This window comes from Caretta caretta, chromosome 5 (genome assembly GCF_965140235.1).
Source record: "Caretta caretta isolate rCarCar2 chromosome 5, rCarCar1.hap1, whole genome shotgun sequence".
Taxonomy (NCBI): domain Eukaryota; kingdom Metazoa; phylum Chordata; order Testudines; family Cheloniidae; genus Caretta; species Caretta caretta.
In genome coordinates this window covers 42,871,934-42,889,570 of record NC_134210.1, presented here as the reverse complement: position 1 = coordinate 42,889,570, position 17,637 = coordinate 42,871,934, and the positions used below count along the sequence as shown (strand labels likewise).

Genomic DNA, 17,637 nt, shown 5'->3' with positions numbered 1-17,637 from the left:
GCCCTTTAAGTCGAAAAAAAGGGCTTCGTTGTGTGGACGGGTGCAGGGTTAAACTGATTTAACGCTGCTAAATTTGACCTCAACTCCTAGTGTAGACCAGGGCTAAGAGACTATCAATCACGGGGTCTTTTCAATCTCAGATTAAATTTTAAAAACCGCAGCACCAATGGCAGCCCATCCCAATTACCTTTTCTTTTCCCCACAAGGACAGTTATTACCATCTTTGATACTATTTAAGAGACTGTTGAAGTGGTTTCTCCTTGTAAAACTTTCTCCAGCCAAAGGAAAGGGAACAAAAAAAATTGTTAAAATGAAAGCCTTATTTGATACTTTACATTTCAAATGTTAATTGTTTTTCCTTCTTTTCAATGTTTTCAATAAAAGGTTAAAATGATTTTTAATGATTTGTTTGTCATAGTACTAAGCAGGTTTCCCTATACCAAATTCTGAACATTGATTAACACTGTTTAATGTTGGATAGTGACTGGACTTATGTTAACACCTTTGGCCCATTTATTCCATCTAAATTAACAGAACATATACTAACAATACAATACTGTTCAATACAAACAATAGCTATAAGGCAATAAGAGGACTACTTTATATTAATATTTATATTTATAATAATCTTACCGAAGGAAAAAGGTTGCTAAACTGAACTGTAAGAGCTCCTTTGTTGCACAGCATGTTTACTGATCAATTTTCTAATATCAAAATAAAGTTTCAGGATGAAGACCATGGTCAACAACTCCATTCACTGGACACACTGGAACCTTCTTCCAGAAAGATAAACTGAGTTTGTGCAGGAGACGAAGCTTCTTGGGGACTGTTTAAAGATTGTAGAACAAACTCCCACAGGAACTGAGGACCACCACAAATCTCATTGCCTTCCACTCCAAGTACAAGGAGTGCTTCTTTGACCTTGTTTTCTCTAACATACACACAGGCAGTATGTACATTTAAAAAAAATGCCCCCAAAACCAAAATCCTACCAAAACAAAAACACTACACTGCACACACAGTTTCCCCCTTGGGTACAGAATGAGACAGAGAACATATCACATGTGACAGATGTTAGTTATGTTACTTAGTGCACTACTAACACACGACACTGCTGAGGGCAATATATAGAATGGAATCTCAACAAGTTACTGATATAAATCCCCAAAAGACAATATTCTTGACCATCCCACTGAATGTTGATGATTAGGACACAAAATATAATTGGGAACTTGAAACTCTTTATTTTGCACTGTTTAGCCATTTATCCTCATCTAAAATCAAAACTTCATTGCACTTGGCCAGATATCTACAGAAAATCTCATATCCTGAAATACCCATGTATGAAATTACAGGTCATGGGCCATATAATCAACTGAGATCCAGGCCCTTTGCAGCAGTCAAGTGCCTCCAAAGGGACAGACTTTGGCCATAAAAAGCCAGTCAGGAATTGCCCTGGTGCAGAAGGCCTCTCCACCACTGTAAAGAAGACTGATGCAACTCCTGGTGCCAGCCCCATCCTCCCACACCTGCATAGCAATTGTATCAGCTGTAAGGAGGGAGCATGGCTTCTCCATCACACATTGTCCGATGGCATAGGTTCCCTATTGGACAGAAGTTAGAGCAACTCTTCAGCTACTCTAATCCTCAGCAGGACCAGAGCAAACTGGCTCTGAGAATCAGGGAGCCTACTTCCCTTCCTCTCTTCCAGACAAAAATCGGGTCCTATATCTTTTTGAGAATAAGTGATCCATTTTGTTTGCAAATCACATCGTACCAAATTTGCAAAAGACACAGGCTGTTTCTTTTTAGTGAAAATTCTCCCTAATTGAAACACTTGAAATAAAAGCTGCACTTGGTACTCTACCGGTATCCTGATCAGGAAACAGAACATGCAAAGGTGGGTTTGAAGTACACTCAGCCAGACTGCATACTTTGTTAAACTGGTGAAAATCCAGAGCAACTACCTTGAAATTTCTCCAGATTTCATCTAGCGTTAATGACAGCAGAATCTGACTCACATCTTTAAACAAATATTGGCAAAAGTAAGTTAAAAATATACATAGTTGAGATTCAGAAAGGTTATGCATGTTAATATGATAGGCAATTACTATATTAACTGGATAGCATCCTTATCCAGTTATCAGAGTATCACTGACAACTAAATTATTATGATTCATTAAGTCATATCCGACAGTTAACAGTCTCAAAATGTTAAGGCAAATTTGAAAAAGAATGTGTGGAAAATATTTGATTAAAAGAAAAGCCATACATGGCCATACAAGAGTACAACAGATATAAAAACTATTATATTAATACTTTAGCATATTGCCACTCTTCTGTATCAAACATGACCAGCATCAGCTGAACTGCATGTTTAATATTAGAGTACACTACGTGTATTAAGGAAAACGTCACAAAAGACTTGTTAAACTTTCATATGAAACTGGTGATGAGCACCTACAAAAAACATAAAACTGCATATATAGTAACATCTACTAAGGAAGAGTAAAGTATCAACATAAATTTGCTCAACAGCCAAGTATATATCAAGTATCCAAATATAGAAATGTTAATCCACTGCACTTGATATATAAAACAGACAGCTCTGCAGTAGCCTTATGTTTGATTGTGCCTCGGCAAAAGGCATTAAAAGCACCACTGGGCTTAGCGACACTTACATTTTATAGTGCTTAACTTGCTGGCTCAAGGGTGTGAACAATCACCCCACTGAGTGCAGCAAGTTAGAGCGCTTTAAAGCACTAGTGTAAACAGGCTCCTCGCGCTGGCCGCGCTGCCAGTGCTTGGAGCTAATCCCCTCGTGGAGGTGGATTACCAGGAGTGCTGAGAGCGCTCTCTCCCAGCGCTCGCAGGCGACTGCACTTGCACCTCAAAGCGCTGCCGTGGGAGTGCTCCCACGACAGCACTTTGCAGTTTCAAGTGTAGCCATGCCCACTGTCACTAATCTTATCCCTGTGTGTTTTACACAATTTATTTGCTTAGTGAAGACTAAGTTATTGCTTATCTGAGAGAACAATACTCCTTTTTCCATCGAAGTGTGGCTCTGTAAAGTAATCAAAGGGGAAAATATATTTAGAGATGATTGGAGGGGGAAAATGTTTGCTGTGCAGTAAAATGTATTGGCTACAGGGACAAAGTCTTGATTTTGTGTATATGCACTACAGACATAAGTTTCAGCTGGTGTACATAAACTTTAATGGTGCTACTAGTGAGATATGCCAGCCGAGGATCTGGCTTTACATTCAGTTACAAATAAAGAACAGAACAACTCTTAGAGGTAAATTCCTATTAAATCAATAATTAAGAACAAAATGAACAACTCATATACTAGAAGTCTGACACTGAAGTTGGTCAGCAGTTAATGTCTTGTTCTTAAAAAAAGCTTCTTCTACCACATTACCTGCTAAAAGATGTCTACCAGTCTCATTCAGTACTTTTAACATTAATAAAAGCCGTCATTCAAAGCACAAAACTTCATAACAGTGGGAATAAAGGATGAGAGTAATGAAAAACAAACCTATTTTGCTGCTGTTTTGCAAGTACTATGGATTCTAAAGACTATTTCTGTAAGTGAATTAAATGACTCTGTTCTCTGGGTCTCAGTGGCTTTAACCATCAGGAAGTAGGAGGCAATATTTATCAATCGATTGTACCAAACCCCCAGGCCACCCGCTTTCCTTCTGCTGTTTACCTCCCACACGCTAGAAGCATGGAGTTGCAGTCACTTCTGTCCTCTCTTTGCCATCCCATCTTTCATCTCTCCTTCTAGCAAGAAAACAAACTGAAATTGAGGATACAAAGAAGGAAAAGTAGAAGGATAAACACAAACAGGCAAGGGAGAAAGCCTGGAGAAAGAGATTAGAAAAGAGGGTCAAGAAGGGCAGTAAGCAAGATGATTCATTCTATCTCTCTCTTCTCTTCCTTCTGTCCCTAGTGGCAGAATTCCAAAAATTGTTGTTCTCCCCACCTTCTAGGTTGATCACTAGGTGTTCAGAAAGTAACCCCTTATTTCCCCAGAGAACTGGTGATCCTCCTGGCTTTGAGAGCAGCTTGTCATTAAGCTTCCTTTTTAGTAACCATCGACTCCACAAACAGAAGCTGAGAGTTGAAAGTCAATTTCTTCCTTCCTTATGCAAAACCACCAGGAACAGACTCTGTTACACCTATATAATCTCTATTGTCTTTAACGGGGTAGTTTTAGTGCATCTCAGGGTAGCAAGTTTGTCTCTCCCACAGCTAGGGTTGGATTGAGGCAATCTGGGGCCCGAAGTATACCATGACACAAAGCCTCACCATGGCCTTGCACACCACTTGGAGTGGCAGGGGCCACTCCTCTCCCAGAGAGAGGAGGACACTGGCATGGGACACCTTTCTTCCTACCAGAAGCAACAAGGGCCATCTCTGCCTCCCTCAGAGTGAACTCTAAATTCAGAAGAGTGTGTATGTGCTCTTCCAAACTGTATCTGCTTGGATGGGTGGGTGGAGGGTAAGCTATGCCCAATAGAAGAGCAAATATACACTTTGAGTACTTTTGAAAATCCAATCCACCATGCTTAAGTTCCTAATAATGCTCAGCTCACTTTGAGTAGAAATGGAACCTTCCCCCTACCCACCCACTTTTCTCCAGTCATACATACTCTTGTTGGGGTGGTGCTGGCAAGGGCCCTCAGTGCAACCAATGTTGGAGTCAACACTCCATTGAGATGAACAGGGCTGTTCAATCCTTTCAGAGCTATTGTTCCAGGCTTATTACAGACTCAAGATAGGTTTCACTGCATCGGTTACACTCTGATCATGTTTTACGTAATCAAAAGAGCTAGAGATTTACTTTTTTTAAAATAGAAAACCAGTGTTAATGTAATCACATGACTCTATAAGCCACAGACCCAGGCATGGATCCATAGTATTTATGCCTTACTCTAGCTCTGCCTTTAGCCATAGAGCACAAAGTTTTTGACACCTACAGTATGTCCCATCAGTTCATGTTCTGAGCCCTTGAGAGATGCTGCCAATTGATACAATTGCTTTACTGGTAAGAATCCCAGCAATTTGGGTCCTCACTGTTTGTATATGGATGGATGGATGGATAGTGTGTAAAAAACCTGTGCCTTGAAATCTGTGTAAATACTCTACTTGTATCAAGAACAACTCAGATGGCTGGAGCTCTTGTTTGTTATAGATTGAAATGTAGTAAATAAATGTACCAGCCATAGGCACCTATCACCGGTAACCCAACAACTAGTATTATCATTAAAAAAAAAAAGGGCCAATATTCTTCATCTTGCCAGAATCAAAAGGTAGGAATAGTAACTCCATCTTCAAGAAAAAAAGCCCAAAGTCTCAGCAGGCAGGCAAAAGTCAAAAGACAGAAGCCAAAAATCTCAAAGAAAAAAAAAAATCACATCCTGTTGTGGTAAGAAAGACCCAAACACTAACTGGTACTGAATGCAGTGGGATTATAAATAAGATTAAGATTCTGTCACAGGTATGGGCAATAAACAAAAATTGAGGAAAGCCCACGACCTGTCCCTGACTTTTACTAAAAATACCCTGGAGTGGAGGGAGGGCAAACAGAGCACTGCTGGGGCTTGCAGCTGCTCCATCCCCAGCCTGGCAACTGCTCCTGCGACAGGACCTGACTGCTGCTGCTCCAACCCCACAGAGGGGCTAACCACCAGCCAGCTATTCCAGCTTCTCAGGGCTGACTGCTAGCCAGCTGTTCCGGTTGCCACTGCTCCAGCAAGCCCAAGGCTGACAGCTATTTCGGCCCTCTCCCAGAAGTAGTCACAGAGATCTTGGAAAGTCATGGAATTCATGACCTCTGACACAGAATTGTATCCTTAATTATAAAATATGCCACTCATGCTTTTGTTGGGAGGGAGGGAGGGAGGGAGAAGGAGGGTTTATGTTCCACTTGTAGTCACACATGCAGCTATTTGAAGGATTGAGGATTAAACATAGTACATAAAGGCAGTGCTACTCTTGATTATTCTTCTGGAGATGAGCTTAGCAGCATTCATGCATAATTAATTTTTTATTCTGATGATGAGCTTAAACCTCAAAAAAAAATATTAAGCAAGAAATAATACATTTTGTTGCACCTAGAACATTAACAATTGGCTCTATTTACAACTTTTCATTTCCTGAGAGGATATTAATTTAGATCTAGTCCTTACACAAAAAGTTTGAGATCTCTCTTACCCAGATCCCAGTCCTGCAAGATGCTAATTTCATACAAACTTGTCTTCTACTAAGCCTGAAGGAATTCAATTGATACTCCACTCCATGCTGGACATGGCCTATAAAGGCCTTCAACATTCTCTACAACTGTATGTATTATAGAAATTCAGATCCAAGTGTGATGAAGGAACAAAACCTTGCTACAATATTACATCTTCTGCTATGTCATTTATGTTGCCTGTTCACAAGGCCCACAGAAGAGTTCAGCACCCTCAGAACAAACAACAAAATCCATCTGCATGGTGTCTATCTTAGTCAGCACAGCTGAACCTTGGTACACCTCTACCCCAATATAACGCGACCCGATAGAACATGAATTCTGATATAACGCAGTTAAGCAGCACTCCGGGGGGCGGGGCTGTGCACTCTGGTGGATCAAAGCAAGTTCGATATAACACGGTTTCACCTATAATGCAGTAAGATTTTTTGGCTTCTGAGGACAGCGTTATATCGGGGTAGAGGTGTATATCCTATTTTGTACATATCATAAAAGCATAAGTCGAGGAAGAGACCTATAGGAACATCACTGAAGAGCCTGCTATCCAATATGGAAATCTGATACTAGGAAGAGAGCTATAAGTGTGATAATGATGATACTTCTAAGATCAGCAGCTCTGTGTCACCCTTCTTTCTACTGCCACATCTCCTACGTCTCCCACCAGTACGACCTACTGACTTGTAAAAAGATTTCAGCCTGCATTAGATTCTCCATTACTATTGCAGAAACACAAGTAATTAACATTCTTCAGATAAAATGCTCTGCTCTGTACTCATGAAAAAATTAGATGGCAGCTATAGATCTAATGCCATTTTCTACAGAAGAAAAAGTCAAATCACTTTCGCTTCATAAAGCTATGGTGCACTATTTCTCTTTTGTGGAAATTCCCAATATATATTAAGTTGTACAAAACAGTCACGCAAGTAAGTGGCCTTTTCACCAGTGTCGTGAGGACAGTCTATTTGCTCACTGGCTTCGTTGTCACCATTCACATAAACATTTACAATAGGGACAGAATGAAAATGGTACTACTTCACCCCAAATTCTTTAACAAATCTCATAAGGTTAAAATCTGCAGCATGAACCTCATAAAAGGTTTAGAATACCTGACCTTGAAGAAAAGTTAAAAAACTGGGCACCTTTAGTTTTGAGAAAACATGAGGAGGAGGTTGGGAGGTGGAGGAGAAAAGGATCTGATAACATCTTCAAATACGTTAAAGGCTGTTATAAAGTGATCAGTTGTTCTCCATGTCCACTGAAGGATAGGACAAAAAGTACTCAGCTTAACCTGCTGAAATAGAAATTTAGGTTAGATATTAGGAAAAGCTTTCTAATAGGGCTGTCGATTAATAGCAGTTAACTCATGAAATTAACTCAAAAAAATTAATCGCAATTAAAAAAATTTACTGTGATTAATCACAGCTTTAATCTCACTGTTAAATAGAATACCAACTGAAATTTATTAAATACTTCGGATGTTTTTCTACATTTTCAAATATATTTATTTCAATTAAAACATAGAATACGAAGTGTACAGTGCTCACATTTTTATTACAAATGTTTGCACTGTAAAAATGATAAAAGAAATAGTATTTTTCAATTCACCTCATACAAGTACCATAGTGCATTCTCTTTATCATGAAAGTGCAACGTACAAACGTAGATTTTTTTTTTGTTACATAATTGCACTCAAAAACAAAACAATGTAAAACTTTAGAGCCTACAAGTCTACTCAGTCCTACTTTTTGTTCAGCCAATCGCTGAGAGAAAAAAGTTTGTTTACATTTAAGAGAGATAATGCTGCCTGTTTCTTATTTACAATATCATCTGAACATGAGAATAAGTGTTCGCATGGGACTTCTGTAGCTGGCATTGCAAGTTATTTACGTGCCACATATGCTAAACATTTGTATGCCCCTTCATGCTTCAGCAGCCATTCCAGAGGACATGCTTCCATGCTGATGATACTCATTAAAAAATGTGTTAATTAAATTTTTGACTGAGCTCCTTTGGGGAGAATTGTACGTTTCCTGCTCTGTTTTACCTGCATTCTGCCCTATATTTCATGTTATAGCAGTCTTGGAAGATGACCCAGCATGTGTTCATTTTAAGAACACTTTCACTGCAGATTTGACAAAATGCAAAGAAGTTACCAAAGTGAAATTCTTAAAGATACAGCATTCGACTCAAAGTTTAAGAATCTGAAGTGCCTTCCAAAATCCGAGAGGGACGAAGTGTTGAGTATGCTTTCAGAAGTCTAAAAGAGCAACACTCCGATGCAGAAACAATAGAATCCGAACCACCAAAAAAGAAAATCAACCTTCTGCAGTTGGCATCTGACTCAGATGATGAAAATGAACGTGTTGGTCCGTACTACTCTGGATCATTATTAAGCAGAACCAGTCATCAGCATGGACACGTCCTCTGGAATGGTGGTTGAAGCATGACATCAATATCTTGCGATGTTGGCTACAACAGTGCCATGCAAACACCTGTTTTGACTTTTAGGTGACACAGTAAACAAGAAGTGGGCAGCATTATCTCCTGCAACCGTGAATGCACTTGTTTGTCTGAGCGATTGGCTGAACAAAAAGTAGGACTGATTGGACTTGTAGGCTCTAAAGTTTTACATTGTTTGAATGCAGTTATTTTTGTACATAATTCTATATGTGTAAGTTCAACTTTCATTATGAAGAGATTGCACTACAGTACTTGTAATGAGGGAACTGAAAAATACTATTTCTTTTGTTTTTTACAGCGCAAATATTTGTAATAAAAAATATAAAGTGAGCACTGTACACTTGTATTCTGTGTTATTGAAATCAATATATTTGAAAACGTAGAAAACATCCAAAAATTTTAAATAAATGGTATTCTAATATAGTTTAACAGCACGATTAATCGCGATTAATTTTTTTTAATCATGCGATTAATTTTTTTAATCACTTGACAGCCCTACTTTTTAACTATAAGGATAGTTAAGCTCTGGAATAGGCTTTCAAGGGAGGTTGTGGAATCCCCATGACCGGAGGTTTCTAGGAACAGGCTGGAGAAACACATGTCAGGGATAGTTACGGTATACTTGAACCTGACTCAGCATAGGGTCTCGAAGCACTACAATTCTATGTTTCTGTGATTGACTGCCACGTTACCTATATGCCAGCAATCTCAGAAAGTGACTGACCAGTTGAAAGATTACATCTGAGGATCCATGGGTCTGGAACCCAGGTGTGCAAACTGCTGTGTTGACCCCACCACCAACAGCTCTGGTGAAGAGGTAATGACAGTCTATGAGCCCTATGGGTTCGAGCATGACTGGATGTCCTGTCAGTGCCTACTGCATTTCCTGAGTAACCCAGGAACAGTATTTAAGGCCTAAGGAAAACGCTTAGAGGTTGTCTGTGCAACCAGGCGGATCCTCAGCTTACTGCTGCAACAGACTTTTCTGTGTGCTTCTGATGCCTTGCCTTGTTTCTAGTTCCCGGCTCCAGCCTTGCTCCTGATACCTTGTCTCATTCCCGATCCTGGTTCTTGGTCCCCTGCTCTGCTCCTGTGTCATAAATATAAAGGGAAGGGTAAACCCCTTTGAAATCCCTCCTGGCCAGGGGAAAGCTCCTCTCACCTGTAAAGGGTTAAGGAGCTAAAGGTAACCTCGCTGGCACCTGACCAAAATGACCAATGAGGAGACAAGATACTTTCAAAAGCTGGGAGGAGGGAGAGAAACAAAGGGTCTGTGTCTGTCTATATGCTGGTTTTTCTGCCGGGGATAGACCAGGAATGGAGTCTTAGAACTTTTAGTAAGTAATCTAGCTAGGTATGTGTTAGATTATGATTTCTTTAAATGGCTGAGAAAAGAATTGTGCTGAATAGAATAACTATTTCTGTCTGTGTATCTTTTTTGTAACCTAAGGTTTTGCCTAGAGGGGTTCTCTATGTTTTTGAATCTAATTACCCTGTAAGATATCTACCATCCTGATTTTACAGGGGGGATTTCTTTATTTCTATTTACTTCTATTTTTATTAAAAGTCTTCTTGTAAGAAACTGAATGCTTTTTCATTGTTCTCAGATCCAAGGGTTTGGGTCTGTGGTCACCTATGCAAATTGGTGAGGCTTTTTATCCAACATTTCCCAGGAAAGGGGGGGTGCAAGTGTTGGGAGGATTGTTCATTGTTCTTAAGATCCAAGGGTCTGGGTCTGTAGTCACCTAGGCAAATTGGTGAGGCTTTTTACCAAACTTTGTCCAGGAAGTGGGGTGCAAGGTTTTGGGAAGTATTTTGGGGGGAAGGACGCGTCCAAACAGCTCTTCCCCAGTAACCAGTATTCGTTTGGTGGTGGTAGCGGCCAATCCAAGGACAAAGGGTGGAATATTTTGTACCTTGGGGAAGTTTTGACCTAAGCTGGTAAAGATAAGCTTAGGAGGTTTTTCATGCAGGTCCCCACATCTGTACCCTAGAGTTCAGAGTGGGGGAGGAACCTTGACACTGTCATCTATTGCCCTACCTCTGTTCCATTCACTCTACCTCAGCTGACTGCCTTGGTTCTGACCCGGTGCAGCTCCCGACCCCAATTCCCAACTGATTCTATAGCATGATAATAATATGGACTGCTGATTCTAGCTTTAACAAGGTTTAGTCCAGATGGTTGATGGGAACACTGAGCCTTGGGATGGCTCTGGGGGATTAGATTGTTGCTTTGGTGGGTGTGCATGAAAACTCTGTAGGCATGGGGGAGGCAGTTACACCTTGTGTAAAATTAATATGGCTAATATAATGTATGGAGGTTAAACTATACGGAAGGAATGTGCATTTTCCCAGGACGTGTGCAGTGTATATTGGAGAAGGAGTAAAAGAAATGCAAATAAAACATGGTACTTAATTAAAATCCTAATAGGACTCCAAAAGGAGCCATAATAGGTTGTGCTTTCTTTTTCAGATCTCTGTGTGTTTTGGAGCAGGAGATGAAAGTAATCAGAACTCTGGTGGAACTAAAATGCTTTCCTTTTAAGACAGTGTCTGAGCTGCTAACAGCTTTGGATCCAGAAGCAAGCTAATAAGCCTCTGTGTGTAAATGCAAATTACCTAGCTGATGGGCACAAAGGAGCTGCAAATAACGAATACATCTGGTCAGCAAACAAGCCACTAGAAGACTCAGATTATGGCCCTCCAGGAAAGGGAGGTGAAAAAAAGTCAAGCCTGAAAATAAGGGGGACAGGTTAACCTTAAGGTGTGTGTGCGCGCGCGTGGTGTGCTAAAATCTGAAGCTGTGTTTCAGCTATTACCTGAGAATAAACTTAAAGCTTGGTACAGCAGAAAAACTATTGCAAACTTGGTCTGTTGTACAAGAGGGGAAACTGAGGTACACCATCTCATGAATTTCATAAATGACCAGTGAGTGAGGTAATTCACTAGCCTGACTATAGAACAAAATAAGGACAGCCTGGAGGTAATTCTTCTGTTTTTCCTGCAATTAGCAAGGACATTTGTAAAAGAAAGTGGTATTATTATTAAGCAATAATCTGTCCCCACCAGGGGGGTGGAAATTGTTTCTTTTGTTTTTCAGACACTCTACAAGCAAGCTGGCGCCAGCGAAAGAATAACTCAGAATACCATGGATCTATGTTTTGTGTTGTTTGTCTGTGGTGTTTGTCTTGTTGCTAGCATTGTTGTGTTTTAATGAACAGAAAACCTCATGGTGTGGGTGGGAGGGGGTGAGTGGGGGAGATGGGAACAGGGAATGGGAGTAAGGAAGTTGGAATCATGTTTGGCTAAGGGTAGGAATGGGAACAGGGACACAGGTGTAAGGCTCTGTGGTGTCAGAGCTGGGAAGGAGGATACTAAGGAAGGAAACTGGAATCATGCTTGCTGGAAGTTCACCCCAATAAACATTGAATTGTTTGCATCTTTGGACTTCGGGTATTGTTGCTCTCTGTTCGTGCGAGAAGGACCAGGGAAGTAAGTGGGTGAAGGAATAAGCCCCCTAACAATGGTCATCAAGCCCCCTTCAAGCCAGGACACGGCTTCGATCCACATCTTGTAGCTAAGATCTTGACATTACAAGTTATATTAAAAATGACACATTATGCGCTTGCAACACTAACAGACCCAAGGTTCAAGATTTTCTAGCTTCCAAAACACTTGACAAAAGACCCACTGTGACAGGATAGGAACTTGGGTGCACTTGAAGGACAGAAAAGTGTTAGCAGAGCAAACATTTTTGTTCAGTTAAGCACTACATAGAACACAGTTGTTCCAACAATTTCTACTTCCTTGTTTCTTCAGTACATTGCCTAGCGGTCCTGCTACTCAAAATTTCAAAAATCTACCTTTGATGAAATGACAGATTTCTGCTCAGCAAATCCAGCCACAGGTCGAGCATTACATGCCTGCAATAGTGTGCTGGTACTTCAATGAACCACGTAAGGATATTAAACACCTGTCCAGTTCAATACTATTAGGAAACCAAATCATGGTCACCTTCTCTTAGATTGCAAAATTATCCATTAACAAGTATATTCTGAGAAGAATATATATTAACAAGTATATTCTGTTTAGCATGACAGATGAGATAAACAGGCCAATCTGATGTAAGCCTATGCAACACAAGAAAATAGAAGTTTTTGTAACAACCTTTAATTGTATTGCTTAAGATAGCTCTGTTGCCAAGAAGTGACTTTTTACCAAGCTAAAATAGTGAAGTTCCTCAATGTTGCTAGCAAGGCCCCGAATATTTTTTTAAATGCTGAGTGAAAATATTCATGACTGAAGTATGGGTGAAGATTAAGAACAACAACAATAGCCACTGATCCTTCACAAAGCATGTGGAAGCCTAAGGAGGAATGTAATCAGCTGCATCTCTTAACTGGCACCCCAAATTTAAGAGATGTGTTTTTCAGCACTTCCCTAAGTCATCCCCTACTGATTCCATGTTTTTTGTATTATCAGGACACCTATACTTGCAGTTGGTGGTACTCTATATGGTATCATAGAACTGTCAGTAAAACACTTTTCAGACAATTTAAAAGTCAGCTTGCTCACTCCTCAACTCTGAGTGGATCATGTTATTGGTGTATCAGGCCTATAATCCCCATTTGCTCTGAAGATTTCCATGGGGTGGAGCGACCCAGAAGTTGCAACCTTAAAGATCCAAGTAAACAGGGAAAAAGGTGCATCTTATGTCCTGAAGCTAGCTGAAGGAAAGCGGAGACCAAGACTTCACAGGCCATGCCAGCTGGCCTAGCCAAGAGCCAAAGAAAGCCCACCAGCATGAGATACCACCCAGATGACATCACGTGATCCCTGAACTGCAGTCCTAGCCCTGAAGCTAAGACCATGCAAGCTGAAGAGATTTCTTTAAGTAACACTTTTTTTTCCTTTAGTGGAGACATCCACAATATTATTTATTTTTCCTTTTTAAAGTGTGAATGAGTGTGTGAATATCAAAGAAATAGCATGTGTATATTTAGATTAAATAAATCCTACTTCAAAGCACTTTGTGCTATCCTGGGCCATAAGAATGTTGCAGAAACTGTTGTATGCAATAGCTGTGCTGGTCCCAGGATATTAGAGAGACGAGTTAGTCCACTAAAAGATATTACCTCACACAGTCTGCCCATAAAGGGACAGACAGAGGTGGTTAACCACCCTGTATCACAGTGAATAAATCAGATGGGGAAAGAGCCAATGGTGAAAGTCACCTGGTAATATGCAGCTTTGAAGGGAACTCAGCACTACTTCCAAGGGCAAGGAAGTAGATGGTGTCGCCTTAAGTTTCCAGTGATACCAGTTAATCAAGTCTTATGCTAACTTCATGATTTAAATCTCGATTGTGTTAATTTAATGCTTTGGACAGTTGCTGAGTCCATTCCATATGGTCATCAATTGATTGATTTATTAACTCAATTTCAATTTCAGTTGTAGCTCCAATTCGCTAATTGTATTGCTAATTCTTAGATAAATAGAAAGATTTTTAGTATTTAGTTTTAGCGACAAGTTTAAGTGACTATGTTTGTTTTTACTAATTACACAATAAAACCAAAACACCGTACAGCTGGTGTTTATTTCAAACACAACAACATGGGTCACAAAATCCTCACTGAATTTTAATGGACATTGAGAAATCATTTAGGAACTCTTTGGCTCTAATCCTAAATTAATACCTTTATCCCTAACACAAAAATAATACAAGAGACCAGGATCCAGATTGCTCCCTAAATATGAGCATATAATGTTTTTGAACGTGAACTGAACAAAATTTAATTACTCAAGTGTATTCTGGATGGAGACACTGAGTCACTAATGAAACTGGCAATGACAAGATATGTTACTCATAAGGTCCTTACTCCCCCAGGAAGGCAGAGACTGAGGCAATGGCAGCTAGAGCAGCAGCAGAGCATGGGGAGTGTCATGCCATCAGAGACTCAGGACATTCAGGTTGCTTTCAGAATCTCTGATGTCCACATGCAAAACTGAACTGAACTATATGTGAAAGTAGAAGGCGGTAAAAAGCATTTTTCTGGTGATTAGAGAGGGACATTTAAAGAAAGAGTGAGACTTAAGGCATTAGAAGAAACCAAAAAGTAGCAGTAACATAATAGGAAGGGTTAAGTAAAATATATGTGGGATTTGCAGAGCGGAAGGAGGATATGCTGGATTAGCCCTGGTAGAGATAGATGGGTAAGGCCCCTGGAGAGAGAAGTGGGCCAGGGCAGTCCTGGAGGGATGGGGGAAAGAGAGAAAATAATGGCTTGGGGAAATCCAACATACGTAACTATGACAATATTTTGCTTATATGTTGTTTGTATGTTACTGTTAGTCTAGGCTCTTTAACTGCAGGGTCTGTGTTTTGTTTATCCCAGTAAGCATCGGGGCTTTATTGGGCTAGGTGCTGTACAAACATTCAACCATTATAAAATATAAATTAAAAATATAGTACCAATAACTGTGTTAGTTTAATTGCTCATGCCTCTTCTATTTGATGAGAGTGGTGCCTCACCTAATTTTTCATTGTGCCTTGACAGTTAGGGGTTTGCGTTAGCCCATTCTCTGTAACTTCAATTACACTCTGTCTCAAGAAAACATTCTACCAAAATGTTGAAAACATTAAATACAGATGGATCAATTAAAATAATCTGTGACAAAATTAATCACTGCCTGCTTCTCAGTAGGTGGAAGAATTACAGATACAAGTAAAATGAGATCCCAATTCACCAAGGCATTTAAGCACACACCTGACTAAGTGCTTTGCTGAATCTTGGCCTACATTAGGGTAGCATCGTGTCTCAGAATTGCCATGGCAGGCACAGGGAAGAAAATAATACCACTGTTGCCAGACACATGCAATATGAGCCTGAATACATACTTTACTGCATTTTATCTGTGGAATAATATTTTCACTACATATATGGAGAAAAGGAGTTCATGTACATTTTGTATATTTGTAAGATACTTTTTAAAGTTCATGAAGTTCACAAAATCTGTCTCCACTGGATTCACCCATTCCCATTTGAACTTACCCTGAGTTGGCAAAACCAATAAGACTGCCTCCCAGAATGTATATGATGTTAATGATCCACCAAACACTATCCTGGTGATGGTTTACTGGAGGACACCAAGATTCCCCCTCACACCACCACCCCTGCCTAAATTTTACAAAGATTTTTAGGCACTATTTGAGAGTTCTGAAATATCTTTTTCCTTTCCAATTTGTCTTGTCTTAATTGTACATATATACTGGTTTGTCCTATCAAGATTGTTGATGAATGTTGGACTGCTGTCTTATTCCAAGTAAATCAAATTTTGGGCCTCCTAGCCTTAGGGTACGATTAAAATAAAATTTTGCATCAATCCCCAATTTAAATTAGAAAATAGGAAACCTTGATTTAAATCATTGACTGTAATCATATTTTTTGGTTGTACAAGATTCAGTCTCATTGGTTGGTATAACCATTGAAACATTTATTATTTACAACTAAATGTAGCCAATTGCCAGGAATAAGCTTTGAGGATACAAGGGGGAAACAACAGAACTTCCCCTGTTGCAGTAACTGCAGCTAGGGAAAATGAGAGTGATGGGGGGGGGGGGGGGGGAAGAATCTCCCCCTTTCTTTACATAGCAAATTGAAAAGCCTGGGACAGCTTCAAATTTATCACACGCTCTGGAGGGAACTCTAGTATCCCTTATCTCACCAGCCAGGATGAAAGGGAAGAGACAGACTCCTTTTCTGGCTTTTTACCAAGCTTCCCAGAAAGAGTCTATCTGAGGATAAAATGTAGCATGTAAAATTTCAGGAAGATTGGTGGGGATTTTTTGGTTGGGGATGGAAGAGTTCAAATTGTGGTGAGTGATTGAAAATTAGGTTTTATGATAGGAAGCGAACTTCAATCTTAACTATGAAGTAGCTACTACTGCTCCCATAACATTTAAAATACAAAAAACAAAGTTATTACACACAGTTTGAGATACCAAATTATACAGCTACTGCCTCCTTAAAATACTTTATGCCTCAGTAACAAACGTTCTTTGAGTAGATCTTTGTACGCTTAGTTAAAGGTTGCATTATTTTGGAAGGACAACTCTCTACAGCTGGTAACTGATCAGTTTCTCCTTGTCTGTGAGCTGAGGAATTTGCTAGCCCTAGAACTAAAACAAAGAAAACCTTCTGATTCATTTAAATATAATTTAATAACTGCTATACTGGAAACAGTTATTTCTTTCAGCAGTTCAGGCTCGACAGAAGAACACTTCTTTTAACTTATAATTCTTGCCATAGTGGAAGTATTTAAGGACGGTTTTATTTAGTTAACACTATTAATTCACTTGTACCAGGAACAGAATAATAATAATAATCAAATTACTATATTTCAATAAAAATGCAGTGTTCATTAGAAAATACAATAAAATAGCTCAAATATAAAGCTGGTCACAAAGGACAATGAGGGGGAAACCAATATTTCCACAAGATTATTAATAATTATTATTATTATTTTAATTTAAAGCGGAACCCTTTGTAACTCTGTGGAGTCATAGTTGGATGAATGGACATGTCGTCCAAATAAAGCAATAAATTTGACACAACTAGATTATGGAATTGTGCAGAAATAATTAGCTTAAATATACAGAATACTCATTAACATGACTAATCTGACATTTGGATCTCTCCTTTCTTTAGAACTCTGGACTTCATTAGAGACATTCAGGAAAGAGATATCATGTACAAAACAGACATCTACAATTTCCATAGCAGGCTTCATTATGCATAACATCAATTTTATCCTCCTATTTGGCTATATTTGCCTATTGTAATAAACATTCTATATCCTTTAGTTTTACCCCTTTGAATGCCAAACTTCAGATTAAATTACATGCGCAGAACCTACAA

At 39.4% G+C, this 17,637-nt stretch overlaps 1 protein-coding gene across 11 annotated transcripts in view; it reads right to left on the bottom strand.

The window, feature by feature from the left end:
- ERBIN (erbb2 interacting protein) overlaps positions 1-17,637 on the bottom strand; it is a 225,299-nt gene that overhangs the window by 105,737 nt on the left and 101,925 nt on the right. The window contains exon 1 of one of the 11 annotated variants that reach the window (XM_075128499.1): positions 7,399-7,477. The exons of the other annotated variants lie outside the window; for them this stretch is intronic. Coding sequence (XP_074984600.1) covers positions 7,399-7,462 — 64 coding nt within the window. The 5' untranslated portion in view covers positions 7,463-7,477. Of the gene's footprint in view, positions 1-7,398; positions 7,478-17,637 lie in introns of those variants that run through there. 11 annotated transcript variants of the gene reach the window in all.